The sequence below is a fragment of the Cetorhinus maximus genome, chromosome 18 (assembly GCF_964194155.1).
Source record: "Cetorhinus maximus chromosome 18, sCetMax3.hap1.1, whole genome shotgun sequence".
In the NCBI taxonomy this organism is placed as follows: Eukaryota; Metazoa; Chordata; class Chondrichthyes; order Lamniformes; family Cetorhinidae; genus Cetorhinus; species Cetorhinus maximus.
Window position 1 is genome coordinate 3,923,605 of NC_135896.1, and position 16,512 is coordinate 3,940,116.

At 48.8% G+C, this 16,512-nt stretch overlaps 1 protein-coding gene across 4 annotated transcripts in view; it reads left to right on the forward strand.

Annotated features, from left to right (window-relative positions):
- The window catches only part of LOC144692891 (putative G-protein coupled receptor 132), a 105,696-nt gene extending 98,356 nt beyond the window's left edge, over positions 1-7,340 (forward strand). For 3 of the 4 annotated variants that reach the window (XM_078561990.1, XM_078561988.1, XM_078561986.1), the window contains exons 3-4: positions 148-3,900; positions 3,934-6,161. In XM_078561990.1, the coding sequence (XP_078418116.1) occupies positions 165-1,214 (1,050 nt within the window). In that variant the 5' untranslated portion in view covers positions 148-164 and the 3' untranslated portion in view covers positions 1,215-3,900; positions 3,934-6,161. Of the gene's footprint in view, positions 1-147; positions 3,901-3,933; positions 6,162-6,229 lie in introns of those variants that run through there. The other variant, XM_078561989.1, reaches the window with a different exon arrangement.
- The last annotated feature ends 9,172 nt before the right edge of the window (positions 7,341-16,512 follow it).

A 16,512-nucleotide genomic window follows, 5' to 3' on the forward strand; every position in this document is an offset into this window, starting at 1 on the left:
AACATAGTGCAACTGGATCTTTTACGTCTACTTGAGAAGGCAGGCAACAGCTTTGGAATGGGAGTGGGAGGGGGAGCAGGCAGATGGGAAAAGGTGAAATGTGCCTTTCTATTTGTGTTTACACTAAGGATTTTCCTTCTCTTTCAGGATGTTGCCTGGAATCGATGGCTAGGATGGTCCCAGCATTAATGAACAACAGCAGTGCTGGTTCAAAGCAGGCCTGCAACATCACCTACAATCAGGGGGTGGTGCCACTGATCACCGTTTACAGCCTGGTTCTTGCCATCGGGGCCCCGGCCAACCTACTGACCTTGTGCCTTTCCTTGCTAAAGATCTGGAAGAAGAATGTGCTGTCGGTCTACCTGTTCACCCTCTCACTGTCCGACCTGCTCTACGTGGGCACCATCCCACAGTGGATCCTCTATGTGAGGAACGAAAATCGGTGGACTCAGAGTAACACTGCCTGCCAGCTCACTGGCTTCATCTTCTTCAACAACCTGTACATCAGCATCCTGCTCCTTTGCTGTATCTCTGTTGATCGCTGCCTCGTTGTTCTCCACCCCATCGAAGCGCGATGGCGTCGGCGACGAAGGACGGCCGTGTTGGTCTGTGTTTGCATCTGGCTTCTGGTGATGGTCACCCACCTCCCCGTCTTCTTTCTGTCAAAGGTGAAGAGTAGCGATGCCAAGAACGATTCATGCTTTGAGACCTTCCCCATGCCTGAGCTGGTGGCCAAGTTCAACTACGCCAGGTTCTGTGTGGGTTTCTGTGTTCCCCTTTTCATCCTGGCTCTCACCAACTTGATGATTTTTCGAAGGATCCGTGACAGCCCGTGTCTCAACCCACGCGAAAAGACCAAGGTGAAGTACCTGGCCATTGCCATAATATTCATCTTCCTCTGCTGCTTTGCCCCGTACCACATCATCCTCCTCACCAGAGCCATTGCCTTCTCGCTCTCCTCGGACAGCTGCTGGTTCGAACAAAAGATTTACACCACCTCCACTCTCTTCCTTTGCTTCTGCACAATCAACAGTGCCATAAACCCAATCCTCTACATGTTCTCCTGTGAGAGTGTGAGGCAGGAACTACGGAGAGACTTCCAATCCATCAGGAAGCGTAGCACCTGGTGCAGGGTGGACAGCTGGATTTTGAGAAACGGACATACTTCAGGGACATCCACGTACAGAATGGAACAAATCACCAGTGAAATATGACCAGGGATTGGCTAAAGACCTTCTCATACCAACCAAAATTCAACACCAGCGCAATTAAACAAAACTGCACATTAAAGTGGGGGTTAATAGTCAATAGGCCCATATTAGAAACTTGGTGGTGTTCTGGGAATAATGTTTACATTTCTGTGCGGGGATCCCAACATCCAAGGCTCCCACTGGTTACATGAGGTTTGGAAATGACCCCTACAGTTCATTTGCAGGATGGGTGAGGGGAACCTGTGTGAACCTAATTTGCTGGAGCACTTATCTGACTACCTCCACCCCTGGACACTGCCTAGATGGGAAAAGAACAGGGGGAGCATGGGGTCACAATACATTGGCTCCCAATCTCATCTAATGTAAGTCTTGAAACCACGACAGGTGGTGTTGGCAGCACTCTGGAATGCTGAAGTGTTTTCTCAGCAATTGCTCTGTTACACCAGTTTTATTCAGCTGAGAATTATATGGAATTGTCAGGTGTCAGGGAATGGTGTGAATCAAAAGTGAAGAACCAGGCAGAGAAAGTCTTGTTTTCCATTACCCTAATGGGTCATTCACTCTCTGCCTGGGTAGATGAGCAATGACAATGTGATTCAGTCAGCCAGAATCTGACCATTCCCATAAAAATGGGCATTTATCTATGTGATTGCTCCTTATTGATGGGCATCTACCAGTAATAGTCATGGGCTCTCTGGAGCCTGGATGAGAATCTAGCTGAAGAAAGGTGAATGACAAAGATCCTGAATTTGGGGCAGCTTGGAATCAATACCCAAAGGGTTCACACCAGAATTAGTACAAGCTGATAGCTTCACTCAGACAGCTAGATGCAGCAAAAGGCAAATGAATATTATTGTATAGTGGGCAATGGTTTCCTCTATTCAGTGGTTATGGTTAGGTTTTAAAGCAGTCATAGGAACAGGAGGAGTCCAATCAGCCACTCCAGCCTGTTCTATTATTTAAGGAGATCGTGGTAGATCTACATTATAACTCAATCCTACTGCATTGACTCTACCCGTTTACGGGGTCAACTATCATAAACCTATCAATCTAACATTTAAAATTATTAACTGAGAGAACACCTACTACTTTTTGTGGGAGACAGCTCCACATTTCTACCACCCTTTGGATGAAGAAATGTTTCCTAACTTCTCTCCTGAATGATCTGTCTCTGGTTTAAAGGTTATAAGGGCATAAAAAATAGGAGCAGGGGTAGACCTCTCAGCCCCTCAAGCCTGCTCTGCTATTCAACATGATCCACTTCCCCACCCAGTCCCCATATCCCTTGATTCCCTGGGAGATTAAACATCTGTCTATCCCAGCCTTGAATATATGCAATGATGGAGCATCCACAACCTTCTGGGATAGAGAATTCCAAGGATTTTCAACCTTTTGAGTGAAAAAAAAATTCCTCATCTCAGGCCTAAATGATTGACCCTTACCCTGAGACACTGCCGCAATGTTCTGGATTCTTCAGTCAGGCGCAACAACCTCATAGCTCCTTCACCATGTAGGCTTCAATGAGATCAACTCTCATTCTTCTAAACTCCAGAAAATATAGGTCCAGTTTACTCAGCTTCTCATCAGAAGACAACGCCCTCATCCCAGGAACCAATCTAGTGAAGTGTTGCTGTACCTGTCCTGGTTGAAAATACTGTGCTGCACCTGTCCTGGGAGTGTTTGATGGGGACAGTGTAGAGGGAGCTTTACTCTGTATCTAACCCCGTGCTGTACCTGTCCTGGGAGTGTTTGATGGGGACAGTGTAGAGGGAGCGTTACTCTGTATCTAACCCCGTGCTGTACCTGTCCTGAGAGTGTTTAATGGGGACAGTGTAGAGGGAGCTTTACTCGGTATCTAACCCCGTGCTGTACCTGTCCTGGGAGTGTTTGATGGGGACAGTGTAGAGGGAGCTTTACTCTGTATCTAACCCCGTGCTGCACCTGTCCTGGGAGTGTTTGATGGGGACAGTGTAGAGGGAGCTTTACTCTGTATCTAACCCTGTGCTGTACCTGTCCTGGGAGTGTTTGATGGGACAGTGTAGAGGAAGCTTTACCCTGTATCTAACCCCGTGCTGTACCTGACCTGGGAGTGTTTGATGGGGACAGTGTAGAGGGAGCTTTATTCTGTATCTAACCCCGTGCTGTACCTGTCCTGGGAGTGTTTGATGGGGACAGTGTAGAGGGAGCTTTACTCTGTATCTAACCCCGTGCTGTACCTGTCCTGGGAGTGTTTGATGGGGGCGGTGTAGAGGGAGCTTTACTCTGTATCTAACCCCGTGCTGTACCTGTCCTGGGAGTGTTTGATGGGGGCGGTGTGGAGGGAGCTTTACCCTCTATATAACCCTGAGAGATGTCACTGAGTATTTCCTTTGTCAGTTCTGACATTCTTGATCTTAATGAACGAGAAAATGGAAACAAAAATTGATAAATTATTATGAAAAAATTGAATTGTACTAAACATTGTGTGGAGAGGAATGACAGAACTATTAGGAACTTAGGAAATAAGAGCAGGAGTAGGCCACTCGGCCCCTCGAGCCTGCTCTGCCATCCAAACAGGTCATGGCTGATCTTCGATCTCAACCTCATTTTCCCACACTATCCCCATAACCCTTAATGTCTTTACTATCCAGAAATCTATCGATCTCCATCCTGAATATATTAAATGGCTGAGCCTCCATAACCCTCTGGGGTAGAGAATTCCAAAGATTCACCACCCTCTGAGTGAAGAAATTCCTCCTCATTTCAGTCTTAAGTGTCCTGCCCCTTATTCTGAGACTGTGTCCCCTGGTTCTAGACCCTCAACCAGGTGAAACATCCTCCCTGCATCTACCTTGTCAAGCTATGTAAGAATTTTGTATGTTTCAATGAGATCACCTCTCATTCTTCTAAACCCTAGAGAATACAGGCCCAGTTTCCTCAATCTCTCCTTATAGGGCAATCCTGCAATCCCAGGAATCAGCCTGTTGAACCTTCATTGCACTGCCTCTGTGGCAAGTATATCCTTCCTTAGATAAGACAACCAAAACTGTACGCAATATTCCAGGTGCGGTCTCAACAAGGCTCTATTCAATTGCATCAAGATTTCTCTACTCATGTACTCAAGTCCTCTCGCAATAAAGGTCAACATATCATTTGCTTATTGCAGTAATATATATATATCATATATGATTATGGCTATACATTCAGATAGCGCATGCTGTAGAAAATGTGTTGCATAAATCCTGCTTTGCAATGACATACGTTTAGTTAAGGGTTTGAATAAATATCTTCTCAGGGACTCTGATTGGATGAATTCTCAGGAATGTTGATTGGATCATCTCTAAGTGACTGTAATTGGATCATATACAGGTCTACACACATGTACAAACAAGCACAAAAACACGCACACAAACACACACACACAGGCACATGGGGCTGGTTTTAATGCAACCCATCATGGTGGTCACTTGGTGGCCTGGCCTACTTAATCAGGGGAGAGACCCTGTGTCAATCTCCCAGCACCTGAGGAGCATCCCCCGATTAAATCGGAGGGCAGAAGAGGTTAACATGGAATTTGTGGCGGCTGGCAGCAGGGTGTCAATGAGGCTCACTCGTGCCAATTGACACCCGTTATTCTTGGGACCATTGCAATTTAGTGGTGAGTTATCAGCGAGAATTGGCAGTTCCATGCTGAGAATCACAGAATCACACCATGCAGAAGAGGCCCTTCGGCCCATCGAGTCTGCACCGACATGTGAGGAACACCTGACCTACCTCCCTAATCCCATTGACCAGCACTTGGCCCACAGCCTTGAATGTTATGACGTGCCAAGTGCTCATCCAGGTACTTTTTAAAAGGATGTGAGGCAACCCGCCTCCACCACCCTCACAGGCAGCGCATTCCAGACCGTCACCACCTTCTGGGTAAAAAATTTTTCCCTCACATCCCCCCTAAACCTCTTGCCCCTCACCTTGAACTTATAGCCCCTTGTGACTGACCCTTCAACTAAGGGGAACAGCTGCTTCCTATCCACCCTGTCCATACCCCTCATAATCTTATACACCTCGATCAGGTCACCCCTCAGTCTTCTCTGCTCCAACGAAAACAACCCAAGTCTATCCAACCTCTCGTCATAACTTAAATGTTTCATCCCAGGCAACATCCTGGTGAATCTCCTCTGCACCCCCTCCAGTGCAATCACATCCTTCCTATAATGTGGTGACCAGAACTGCACACAGTACTCCAGCTGTGGCCTCACCAAGGTTCTATACAACTCCAACATGACCTCCCTACTTTTGTAATACATGCCCCGATTGATAAAGGCCAGTGTCCCATATGCCTTTTTCACCACCCCACTAACATGCCCCTCTGCCTTCAGAGTTCTATGGACACACACGCCAAGGTCCCTTTGTTCCTCAGAACTTCCTAGTGTCATGCCGTTCATTGAATACTTCCTTGTCAAATTACTCCTTCCAAAGTGTATCACCTCACACTTTTCAGGGTTAAATTCCATCTGCCACTTAGCTGCCCATTTGACCATCCCGTCTATATCTCCCTGTAGCCCAAGACACTCAACCTCACTGTTAACCACCCGGCCAGTCTTTGTGTGCAATCTGCAATGACAGGAAAAGAAAGGGATGAGAAAGTTGGAGGAGAGAGCATGAAATTAATCAAAAGTATCAGTTTCTACTAAATATCAGAAAGTGAAACACATCATAGGACTTTCCGACCTTTGTCGATTGAGTTGGTTAATATTTCCTGTTAACATAATCTCAGGCCTGAGCGAAACCACACATTTATTTTCATGCTATTGTGAGTTCACATCAAATCTTGGTCAATGTGGCACGTTCAGTCATGGAAGAATAAAGAATAAAGAATAAGTTGCTCTGTGATCCACCATCCATGTGTTCAGTGTTAAGCCTTATCATTTTAATGCCATTTTTAAAAAAGGGATTAAAGGTTTGATGTATACTCTGCCTTTGATGTCTGATTTCTGAAGTTATCTGATTCTGATCTAGGTTTTCTCTTTCTGTGTCAGACCCCACCTTGCGCCACACTGTTTTCTCAGAACATTTCTTCGAGAGGATGTGTGTAAATGTCAAGAAAGGTAGAAAAAAAAAATGCAAGTTTGAAATAGAGCCAGGAAATGCTGAGAGAACACAGTGGATCTGCCCAAACCTGGGAGACAACTTGGAATTTCCGATGGAGACTCTCCATCAGAATCTCTCCCGCTTCCATCCTTGACATGACCATCCTGTTCCACACACCATGCAACCAACTCTACCCAAACCTTCACAAACCAACTCACAATTCCATTTCCAATCAAGAAAAAAATGGGGGTGCATTCAGAGAATAATTGATTTGAGGCGGACTATTTTGGACCTGTACAAGACTTTGGTTAGACCTTACCTGGAATACTGAGTCTAGTTTTGGTCTCTTCAAATGGTGGGTGCCTTTAGATTTCGGAAAGAGTGCAGAGGAGGGACACTAGACTAATCAGAGGGTCTTTTCCAGCCTGTCAATGCTCACATGTCTTTAAGAACGTGCCAGGTTCCTGAGAACAAGTATACGTGCATTTCCAGAGGTGTACTTTTCAATATGGGCTTTTAACACCTGTTTTTAGTGCAGGCTGAATGGATGGAGTAAAATTTGGTACACCTAATGAAGGAGGAATGCAGTCAATGCAATTGAGACAAAATTAGAGACTTACTTGGGATCGATACCTTACTTACGAAAGGACTGATTTTATTAAAACACCGTTACAGCAAAGGACAAAGGTTAAACATTCCTAGTTTTACAGGCCTTCTTATTGATCCAAGATATGCTGATGAAGTGAATGTGACAGGCTGGCTTGCTCTAAGTTTGATACAGACAATGACAGATAAGCTGAGAATAGCAACTGACAACTTCTTTGCCGAGATGTGAAAAGACAAATATAAACTCCAGCTAGTCCTCCCCAGTAAAGATTTTAATTTCAGATACAAAAATCCAATTATTACAATGATTCTAGCCAATCACAAGAATCCATCAAGTGAGGAGTTTTCAAGCAAAGAATTAACCCCTCGGAACAGAGGAACTGGTCACTCTGGGTTAGAATTTCAGTTTTCAGGTCAGGTTGTATGAAAAACTGATGCATCTCAATGTCAATAAAATTATTTTGTTGCACTAACAGTTGATTCTAAGATAATGTTCACACATCCTGCCTAGACATTACTGAACCACAGAGTAAAGCTTCCTCTACACTGTCCCCGTCAAACACTCCCAGGACAGGTACAGCACGGGGTTAGATACAGAGTAAAGCTCCCTCTACACTGTCCCCATCAAATACTCCCAGGACAGGTACAGCACAGGGTTAGATACAGAGTAAAGCTCCCTCTACACTGTCCCCATCAAACACTCCCAGGACAGGTACAGCATGGGGTTAGATACAGAGTAAAGCTTCCTCTACACCGTCCCCATCAAACACTCCCAGGACAGGTACAGCACAGGGTTAGATACAGAGTAAAGCTCCCTCTACACTGTCCCCATTAAACACTCTCAGGACAGGTACAGCACGGGGTTAGATACAGAGTAAAGCTCCCTCTACACTGTCCCCATCAAACACTCCCAGGACAGGTACAGCACAGGGTTAGATACAGAGTGAAGCTCCCTCTACACTGTCCCCTCAAACATTCCCAGGACAGGTACAGCACGGGGTTAGATACAGAGTAAAGCTCCCTCTACACTGTCCCCATCAAACACTCCCAGGACAGGTACAGCACGGGGTTAGATACAGAGTAAAGCTCCCTCTACACTGTCCCCATCAAACACTCCCAGGGCAGGTACAGCACGGGGTTAGATACAGAGTAAAGCTCTGATATTCAATGCTGACAAACGTACTGAACCTCAAACCTCAGAACCTTCGTAACATTTTAATGTGAAGCTTTAGTTTTTTTTTTTGCATTTGCTGCCTGTTTTGAATTTGGTTCATGTATCATCTGAAGCAGCCACGATGACCACAGTTCTACATTGTGTTACCTTTAATGATATCTGAAGAGGAAATAAACCAGATTATAGATGAGTCAGTTTAGAGCCTAAATTGGGTCAAAGGAAAGTAGGCACCATGGTGAGGCACCCTAGAGATAATTCCATCAGTCTTCCCAGCAGTGGATGAGCCTTGCAGCATGCTAGTGAGTGTAAGAATGTGGTGAATATATTCATGGAAGTTTCTTGCTTTAAGTATTTCTTATACTATTCAGCTCGCCTGGTTTTACAAACCCATGATATCGATTGGCCTTGGGTATCATCCAATCAGGAGCCACGTTCCTGAAGTTTCCTGGTGCATGTGGTCAATGGATGGGAAGGTGCTGGTCAGGGCAGGCATCCTGGTAAAACTGGGCATAACACATAACACTCCATCAGCACACTGTGTGACCAACATGATCCACTCCCTTCTGGCAAGTTCCAAATCTGGGCACTGGGAATGTGACAGGCAGAGGCTTGGTGGCAAAATTGAGGAGGTGGAGTCATTCTGGTCACTTGATTCATGCGTCCTGGCTGCTGAGTGACAGGTGCCAGGTGCAAGGCAGCTTCAGAGGTGAATACAGTACCTGTTTGACAGTAGAATTCCAAATGGCTTTCTCTAACTTTCGTTACTGGACACAACAGACTTATGCACAAATGGCACAAGGCTTCTTCAAGGCTGTTTCACACACTCCTGTTAGATCTTACATGCCCCCTATAATATAGCCTGTCATTATCCTTTATATATGTTTCTGTCTTTTTAGTGTGTAATTCCATTGTTTCATATGTCTCTGGAACCGTACCTTTCCCATTATATAAAAACTTTCATGTTGCCAATATAGTCAGTAACTTTTGGGAAAAATAAACACACTGCTTAGCCTTGCTTATCTGGCTACTTGTAAACAGACAAACATCCCTTTGAAATCCAAACAACCCCTTCACTTGTCTAAAATGCAAATTTCCTTCACACCTTACATGCTAAGGCAGCATCCATGTTTATTCATTAGCATTTCAAGTACATTTCTACACCTAGGGCAGGATTTTCCCGTCGGTGAGCAGGGGGCGGGGCCCGCTCGCCGACGCATAAAATGACACGTGGTGATGTCGGGCAGAACTCCCGATGTCACCATGCCCCATTTAAATTTTCCGGTAGGCGGGGGTGCAGCAAAATCAGCTTTGCCCCCGTTGACCTGTCAATGGCCAATTGAGGCCATTGACAGAGTCATTTAAGTAATTAATGGACCTGCCTGTCCAACCTTAAGGCTGGTGGGCAGACCGGGAACCCTGGCGGGAATTAGAAAAAGCATCAAACCTCATCCACGGGTGGGATGAGGTTTCATGTAGGTTTTTAAAAAATTATTAAGGATTTAAAAAAAATTGTGGACATGTCCCAACTCATGTGACATGTGACATGTGACAGTGTCACATGAGGGGACATGTCAGGAATTTTTTTTTTCTATTTTTAATATTTGTGACGGAACAGCCGATCTCCCTGAGGCTGCATTTAGCTTCAGGGGGGTGAGTGCGCTCCTTCGTGCGCATGAGCGCACTCCCGGGTTTAGGGATTCCCCCCCCCACCGCCTGCACAGGGAGCGCATAGCACTTCCCGCCGGGTGTCACATTGGGCGGACCTTAATTGGCCCACCCGTGTAAAATGGCGCTGCGCCCCCAATTGGGGGCGCCGATCAGAGGTGCGCCTGTGCCCGCCCGCAATTCAACTTCACCCCTGACGGGGGGGAAGATCCTGCCCCTAGCTCCTTTTGATGATTTCAAGCTTACAGTCCACCTGATTCCAAATTTAATTAAGCCACACAGAGCAAACCACTTACACTCATACTCATAAACCTACTAAGCAAGGGCTGCCCGCAGAGGACGTGGCTGATGACACCCTCACGGCAGCCTCAGACCGCAGCAGAGTGAAGGTACCGCAAGGCTTGTACTGCAACTTGAACCTTTGTGGAACAAACTATCGGGTTGCTGAGAATGAGGTTCTGGTGCCTGGACTGGTCTGGTGGAGCCCTGCAATACAGTCCACAGAGGGTGTCACGCATCATCGTCACCTGCTGTGCCTTTTACAACCTGGAGCTGTATCGGGGAGAGGAGCTGGCTGAGGAGGAGATGGAGGTTTCTTCCGATGAGGCGGCTGTCGACCCTGCCGCTATGTCTTGGTGCTCCCCGGGCATCCACAGCGGAGGTGGGGGTAGCCTGCTGACTGCTACACCCTGTCTGTGATGACCTTGGCGGGCGTCCTCTGGAGGGCCGAGACCTGGACGGTCCCAGTCTGCTTTCAGGGTCCTGCTGTGTGGCAGTGACACCCTCCTCGGCATGTGTAGCTGGAGCTGCTGAGGTCACAGGAAGAGGGGAGTCGGATAGGCCGGACACTCCTGGAGTCACCTGGATGGATGGGCCCAGAGCGTGCACCTGCTGATCCTCCTCACTATGGGTGCCCGGGGGCCCCTGGCTGACTCTGTGAGCAGCAGGGGGAGCTGGAGTGAGATCGAGCTGCCCTGCACCCCTCTCACGTACACACTGTTGGAGGCCAACTATGGCGCTAGTGATGGAGTTGAGCCCGGGCAGCAGTGCAGGAGCAACGTCTCGGACCAAGGTCTCCATGGCGGCCGCCATCCTATCAGTGTTGACCTCGGTGTGCTGGCAATGTCGGCGCTATCACCTCAGACTGAAGGCGTATGGACTCCTCCAGCGTGCCTTGCAATCTGAGGAATGCAGCGGACATTCCCTGATGTTCCCGAGCTTGCCTTTGCAGCTCCAGCAACTGTGACATGACCGAGTCCAGAGGCTCCTCATCTGACTCAGAATCAGCAGATTTCTGACCTCCAGCAACTTCCCGAGTGCCGGGTATCTGGGAAGTCCCTGTCGCCTCCTGCTGTGGATCAGACAGTGCGATGTGCTCACCAGATTGTGATCCCGAGGCTGCTCTAAAGCTAGGTCCCCCGAGGTGTGTGTTTCTGCGCTGGTGGAGAGTGTGGGTGAGCACTGTTACAGGATTTCAATTAGGGTGTCATCAGATTCCTCTTCAGAGGTTTCTTCGGGGTTTGATTGGAGGCTCTGGGTCATGAACTCTGTCGACTGTTTCCCAGATGTGCCTGTGAAAGCAAGGGGAGATAATTAGTGCATGACAGTGGCCTGTCAAACAGGACACATCACTCACAGCATGGTCGTCTGATGGATGTTGCACTGCTGGACCCTCACTTGGTAGAGCAGTGCTGACCTCACCATCAGCACAGGACCGGTCCAGATCCTCCCCGGCCAGCTGGATGGCTCTGTTTTCAAAGTCCGTGAGAATCTGGATTTCAGGCATTCTGCCACTGGTCTGTGACCTCTCCCTCTTGTGTGCCAGCTTGTTCTGCAGGGAAAGAGAGGGAGAGAGTGTAAGCAGCATGCCTGCCGGGCCAGATGATAAGTACGCCTGGCATGTGTGGGTGGTGAGTGGTCCAATGGAAGGGATGAGGACAATGAAGGTGTGTTTGAGAGTGAACAGTGATGAACCTTCAACTGGCAGTGGTGTGTGTTGGGTTTGTGAGTGTGTGAGTTGAGAGTGGTGAGAAAAGTGACTTACCTTAGTGGAACAGAGGAGATCATTTATCCTTCTTTGGCACTGGGTGGCTGTCTTCTTTAGTGGAGCATTGGTGCTGACCATTGCTGCCACCACCTCCCATGCCAGATTAATGATGTTGCTGCCCATCCTGCAGCCATAGCGGGGATAGAGAACATCACGGCCGGCCTCCATTGTGTCCAAAAGGCACTCAACGGATGCGTCATTAAATCTAGGGCTGCAGTGTTCCTGCCTTTTGCGGCCATGTCTTCTTTGCAGCAGTCCTGGGCTGGAAGCACTGAGAGGTGTGCGCAGCTGCACTTTAAATATGGCGCCCAGCAAGGTGACGGAGCCTTGGTGAATTTCTGCAGTGCATCTTGTAGCTGGTACACACACTGCTGCTACTGTGCGTCGGCGGTGGAGGGAGTGAATGTTTGTGGATGGGGTGCCAATCAAGTGGGCTGCTTTGTCCTGATTTTGTCAAGTTTCTTGAGTTTTGTGGGAGCTGCACTCATCCAGGCAAGTGGGGAGTATTCCATCACACTCCTGACTTGTGCCTTGTAGATGACAGACAGGCTTTGGGGAGTCAGGAGGTGAGTTACTCTCTGCAGGATTCCCAGCTTCTGACCTGCTCTTGTAGCCACAGTATTTATATGGCTAGTCCAGTTCAGTTGCTGGTCAATGGTAACCCCCAGAGTGTTGATGGTGGGGCATTCAGTGATGGTAATGCCAATGAACATCAAGGGGTGATGGTTGGATTCTCTCTTGTTGGAGATGGTCATTGCCTGGCACTTGTGTGGCGTGAATGTTACTTGCTACTTGTCAGCCCAAGCCTGGATATTGTCCAGGTCTTGCTGCATTTTGACATGGGCTGCTTCAGTATCTGAGGAGTCGCGAATGATGCTGATGTCATCAGCAAACTTGGAAATATTACATTTGGTTCCCACATCCAAGTCATTCATTTGGATTGTGAATAGCTGGGACCCAAGCACTGATTCTTGTGGTACCCCCCTAGTCCCAGCCTGCCAACCTGATCTGTTTATCGCTACTCTCTGTTTTCTGTCCGTTAACCAGTCCTCGATCCATGCCAGTATATTACCCTTAATCCCATGTGTTCTAATTTTGTTTTCTAACCTCTTATCGAAAATGTTTCTGAAAATCCAAATACACCACATCCACCGGTTCTCCCTTATCTATCCTGCTAGTTACAGTCTCAAGAAAATCCAACAGGTTTTTCAAACATGACTTCCTTTCCATAAATCCATGTTAACTCTGCCCAATCACACCATTATTTACTAAGTGCCCAGTTATCACATCCTTTACTATAGATTCTAGCTATTTCCCCTGTTACTGATGTCAGGCCCTCAGGGCTGACATTCCCTGTTTTCTCTTTCCCTCCTTTTTTGAACAGTGGGGTGACATTTGATACCTTCCAGTCCGCAGGCACCCTTCCAGAATCAGTAGAATTTTGAAAGATGGGGCCTAGAAACTCCGCGGGGTGCTAATCAGAGCCGAATTGTCACTGCACTCCTACTCTCCTACCTGGAAATCTTCTCGATCCTGTCTCACTCAACGTTCTGACTCTGGCTGGGGAACAGCTGTGCAGGGCAGCACGTTCCTGAGGCTTTCAGACAAGCTCTGGGGAATCGAACAGAAGGAGACCACACCCGCTTTTTTACAGCACTAGCTGCTGTAACTCAGGTAAGTTTAAAGGTCCCAACCACTTTGAAGCCTGGGAAAAGGTAGGCTTGTCAGGTAAGTGGTTAGAATTTTGGGGAGGGTGGTTGGAGAGTCAGGGCCGGGGGTCAGGCAGTTGTGGGGGGGGCGTTGGAGAGTCGGAGGGGGTGTGGTTTAGAGAGTTATCGGGGGGGATGTGGACAGTTGGAGGGGAGGTTGGACAGTCAGGGGGGAGGTTGGACAGTCAGGGGGGAGGTTGGAGAGTCAGGGGGGAGGTTGGACAGTCAGGGGGGAGGTTGGACAGTCATGGGGAGGTTGGAGAGTCAGGGGGGTGGTTGGAGAGTCAGGGGGGAGGTTGGAGAGTCGGGGGGGAGGTTGGAGAGTCAGGGGGGTGGTTGGAGAGTCAGGGGGGTGGTTGGAGAGTCAGGGGGGTGGTTGGAGAGTCAGGGGGGAGGTTGGAGAGTCAGGGGGGAGGTTGGAGAGACAGGGGGGATGTGGACAGTTGGGGGGGGAGGTTGGACAGTCAGGGGGGAGGTTTGAGAGTCAGCGGGGAGGTTGGAGAGTCGGGGGGGAGGTTGGACAGTCATGGGGAGGTTGGAGAGTCAGGGGGGTGGTTGGAGAGTCAGGGGGGTGGTTGGAGAGTCAGGGGGGTGGTTGGAGAGTCAGGGGGGAGGTTGGAGAGTCAGGGGGGAGGTTGGAGAGACAGGGGGGATGTGGACAGTTGGGGGGGGAGGTTGGACAGTCAGGGGGGAGGTTGGAGAGTCAGGGGGGAGGTTGGAGAGTCAGGGGGGAGGTTGGAGAGTCAGGGGGGAGGTTGGAGAATCAGGGGGGTGGTTGGAGAGTCAGGGGGGAGGTTGGAGAGTCAGGGGGCTGGTTGGAGAGTCAGGGGGCTGGTTGGAGAGTCAGGGGGGAGTTTGGAGAGACAGGCGGGAGGTTGGACAGTTGGGAGGGAGGTTGGACAGTCAGGGGGGAGGTTGGACAGTCGGGAGGGAGGTTGGAGAGCTGTGGGGTCGGACAGTGGGGATTTGGGGAGCAGGGGTTGCGATCAGGTCAGGTTGGGCCTGGGGGTGGCTCGTCGGGGGCTGGAGGGGTCGAGGGGCTTTGGGGGAAGTTGCATAGGGTGGAGCCCAGTGAGAAAGGGTAGTCAGGTAGTGGGGGAAGTCCACTGGGGTTTGGTGGTTGGGGAAATCCTGTGGGGAGGAGGGGAGTCCAGTGGGGGTGGAGGGCGGAGTCCAGTGGGGAGTGGGGTAGCTGGACTGGTTGGGGGAGTCACTTGGTGGTTCAGTGGGGTGGGGGGAAATCCCTGGGGGGTCGGTGTGTGTCTGTACAATGGTTACTCAAGAGCTAAAAGTGGTTTTAATTCTTCGAATATTTTCTGGGTATCTGTTGATGGAAGACAGTCGGAACCATCCAAAGTTTGCGATTTAAATCGGATGGTTCCCAGTGGAGGGCAATTGCCCATCAGAAGTTTGCACTTCCTGGGCAAATACCATGCAATCCTTACCCGGGAACCTCTAGGAGTGGGGGTGGGTTTCCCCAGTGTAATGTTGGGCTACTCCCCAGTCACACTGCCCTGGAGCTTGGAAGTTACAGCCCATGATCACCAAATGCACCCACTATCTCCAAAGCCACCTCCTTTAATATTCTGGGATGTAGGTCTAGGGGATTTATCGACATTCAGTCCCATTAGTTTCTCCAGCACGACTTCCTTACTAATATTAATTTTTTTCAAGTCCTCTATCTCACTAGTCCCTTGATGCCCCAGTATTTCAGGGAGATTTCTCATATCTTCCTCCAAGAAGACAGAGACGCAGGCCGGGATTTCCCAGCCCCTCTGACCGGTGGGATCTTCCGCTCCTGCTGATGTGAACGGGGATTTGAATGGTCACCAACCCCACCGCAGGGAAACCCACCACAGAGGAGCTGGAAAATTCCGGCCTCGGTATTTGTCTGGTTTCTCCGCCATTTCCTTATTCCTCATTATAAATTCCCCAGCCTCTGCCTGTAAGGGGCCCACATCTGTCATATTCACATCTCACATTCTGCTTTCTCTTTCTCGATCAGTTTCCTGGTTCTCCTTTGCTGAATTTTTAAGTGGTCCCAACCCTCAGGCTGGCCACTTCCTATTGGCCACGTTATACATTTCCTGTTGGCTTTTTGTACCTGAAAGGGAGGTAAATTTGTTGCAAAGCACGGGCAGAACTTTCCTCCCGTCGGGCGGGCGGGCACCTGATCCGAATGAGCGTAAAGTGACGCGCGGTGAAGTTGGGCGAGTGTCCTGGCCTCACCGCGCACTTGCGCGATATTTCGGCCGGCAGGCATGCGCTGGAGTCAGCAGCGCGCCCGCCAACAATTAAGCGGCCCGTTAAGGCCCTGAATCAATTAATCGAATTTTTCATTGCCCGCCAACTGTTCGGCTGAGCGCTGGAGTGCGCCTTTCACGCTGATGGCCATTCATTTGCCAGCCGGGGTGACATTGCTGCCAGGGCCCAATCGCGGGCAACAGTCAGCTTCACGACTGCTCCCGGGCCCGTCCGCTGCGCCCATCCTACGAGGGCAAAGTTCTGCCCCATTTATTAATACTTTAAATGCTAACGATTGTCTCTCTGCCGTCATGTACTTACCCAATCTCCCTCAGCCAACTTGCCCCTTAAACCTTTGTCATCTCCCTTTGTTTAGATTAAAGGCCCTAGTTTCGGACTGAACTACATCACTTTCACGCTTCATGTAAAATTCCAACAAATTATGGCCGCTCTTCCATAAAGGCTCCGTTACAACGAGATTATTAATTATCCCATCGTCAATTCACAATACTAGATTTAAAATAGCCCATTCTCTAGTTGGTTCCTTAATGTATTATTTTAGAAAACCACCGTGTAATGCATTCCAGGAACTCGCCCTCCACAGCATTAGTGCTAATTGGGTTTACCCAGTCTATATGTAGATTGAAGTTCCCCATGATTACTCTATTACTCATTTTACACACACCTTCAATTTCCTGATTTATACTATGTTCGACATTACCACTGCAGTTTGGTGGCCTATAAACAACTCCCACTAGTGTTTCCTGTCTCGTGCTGTTTCTTAGC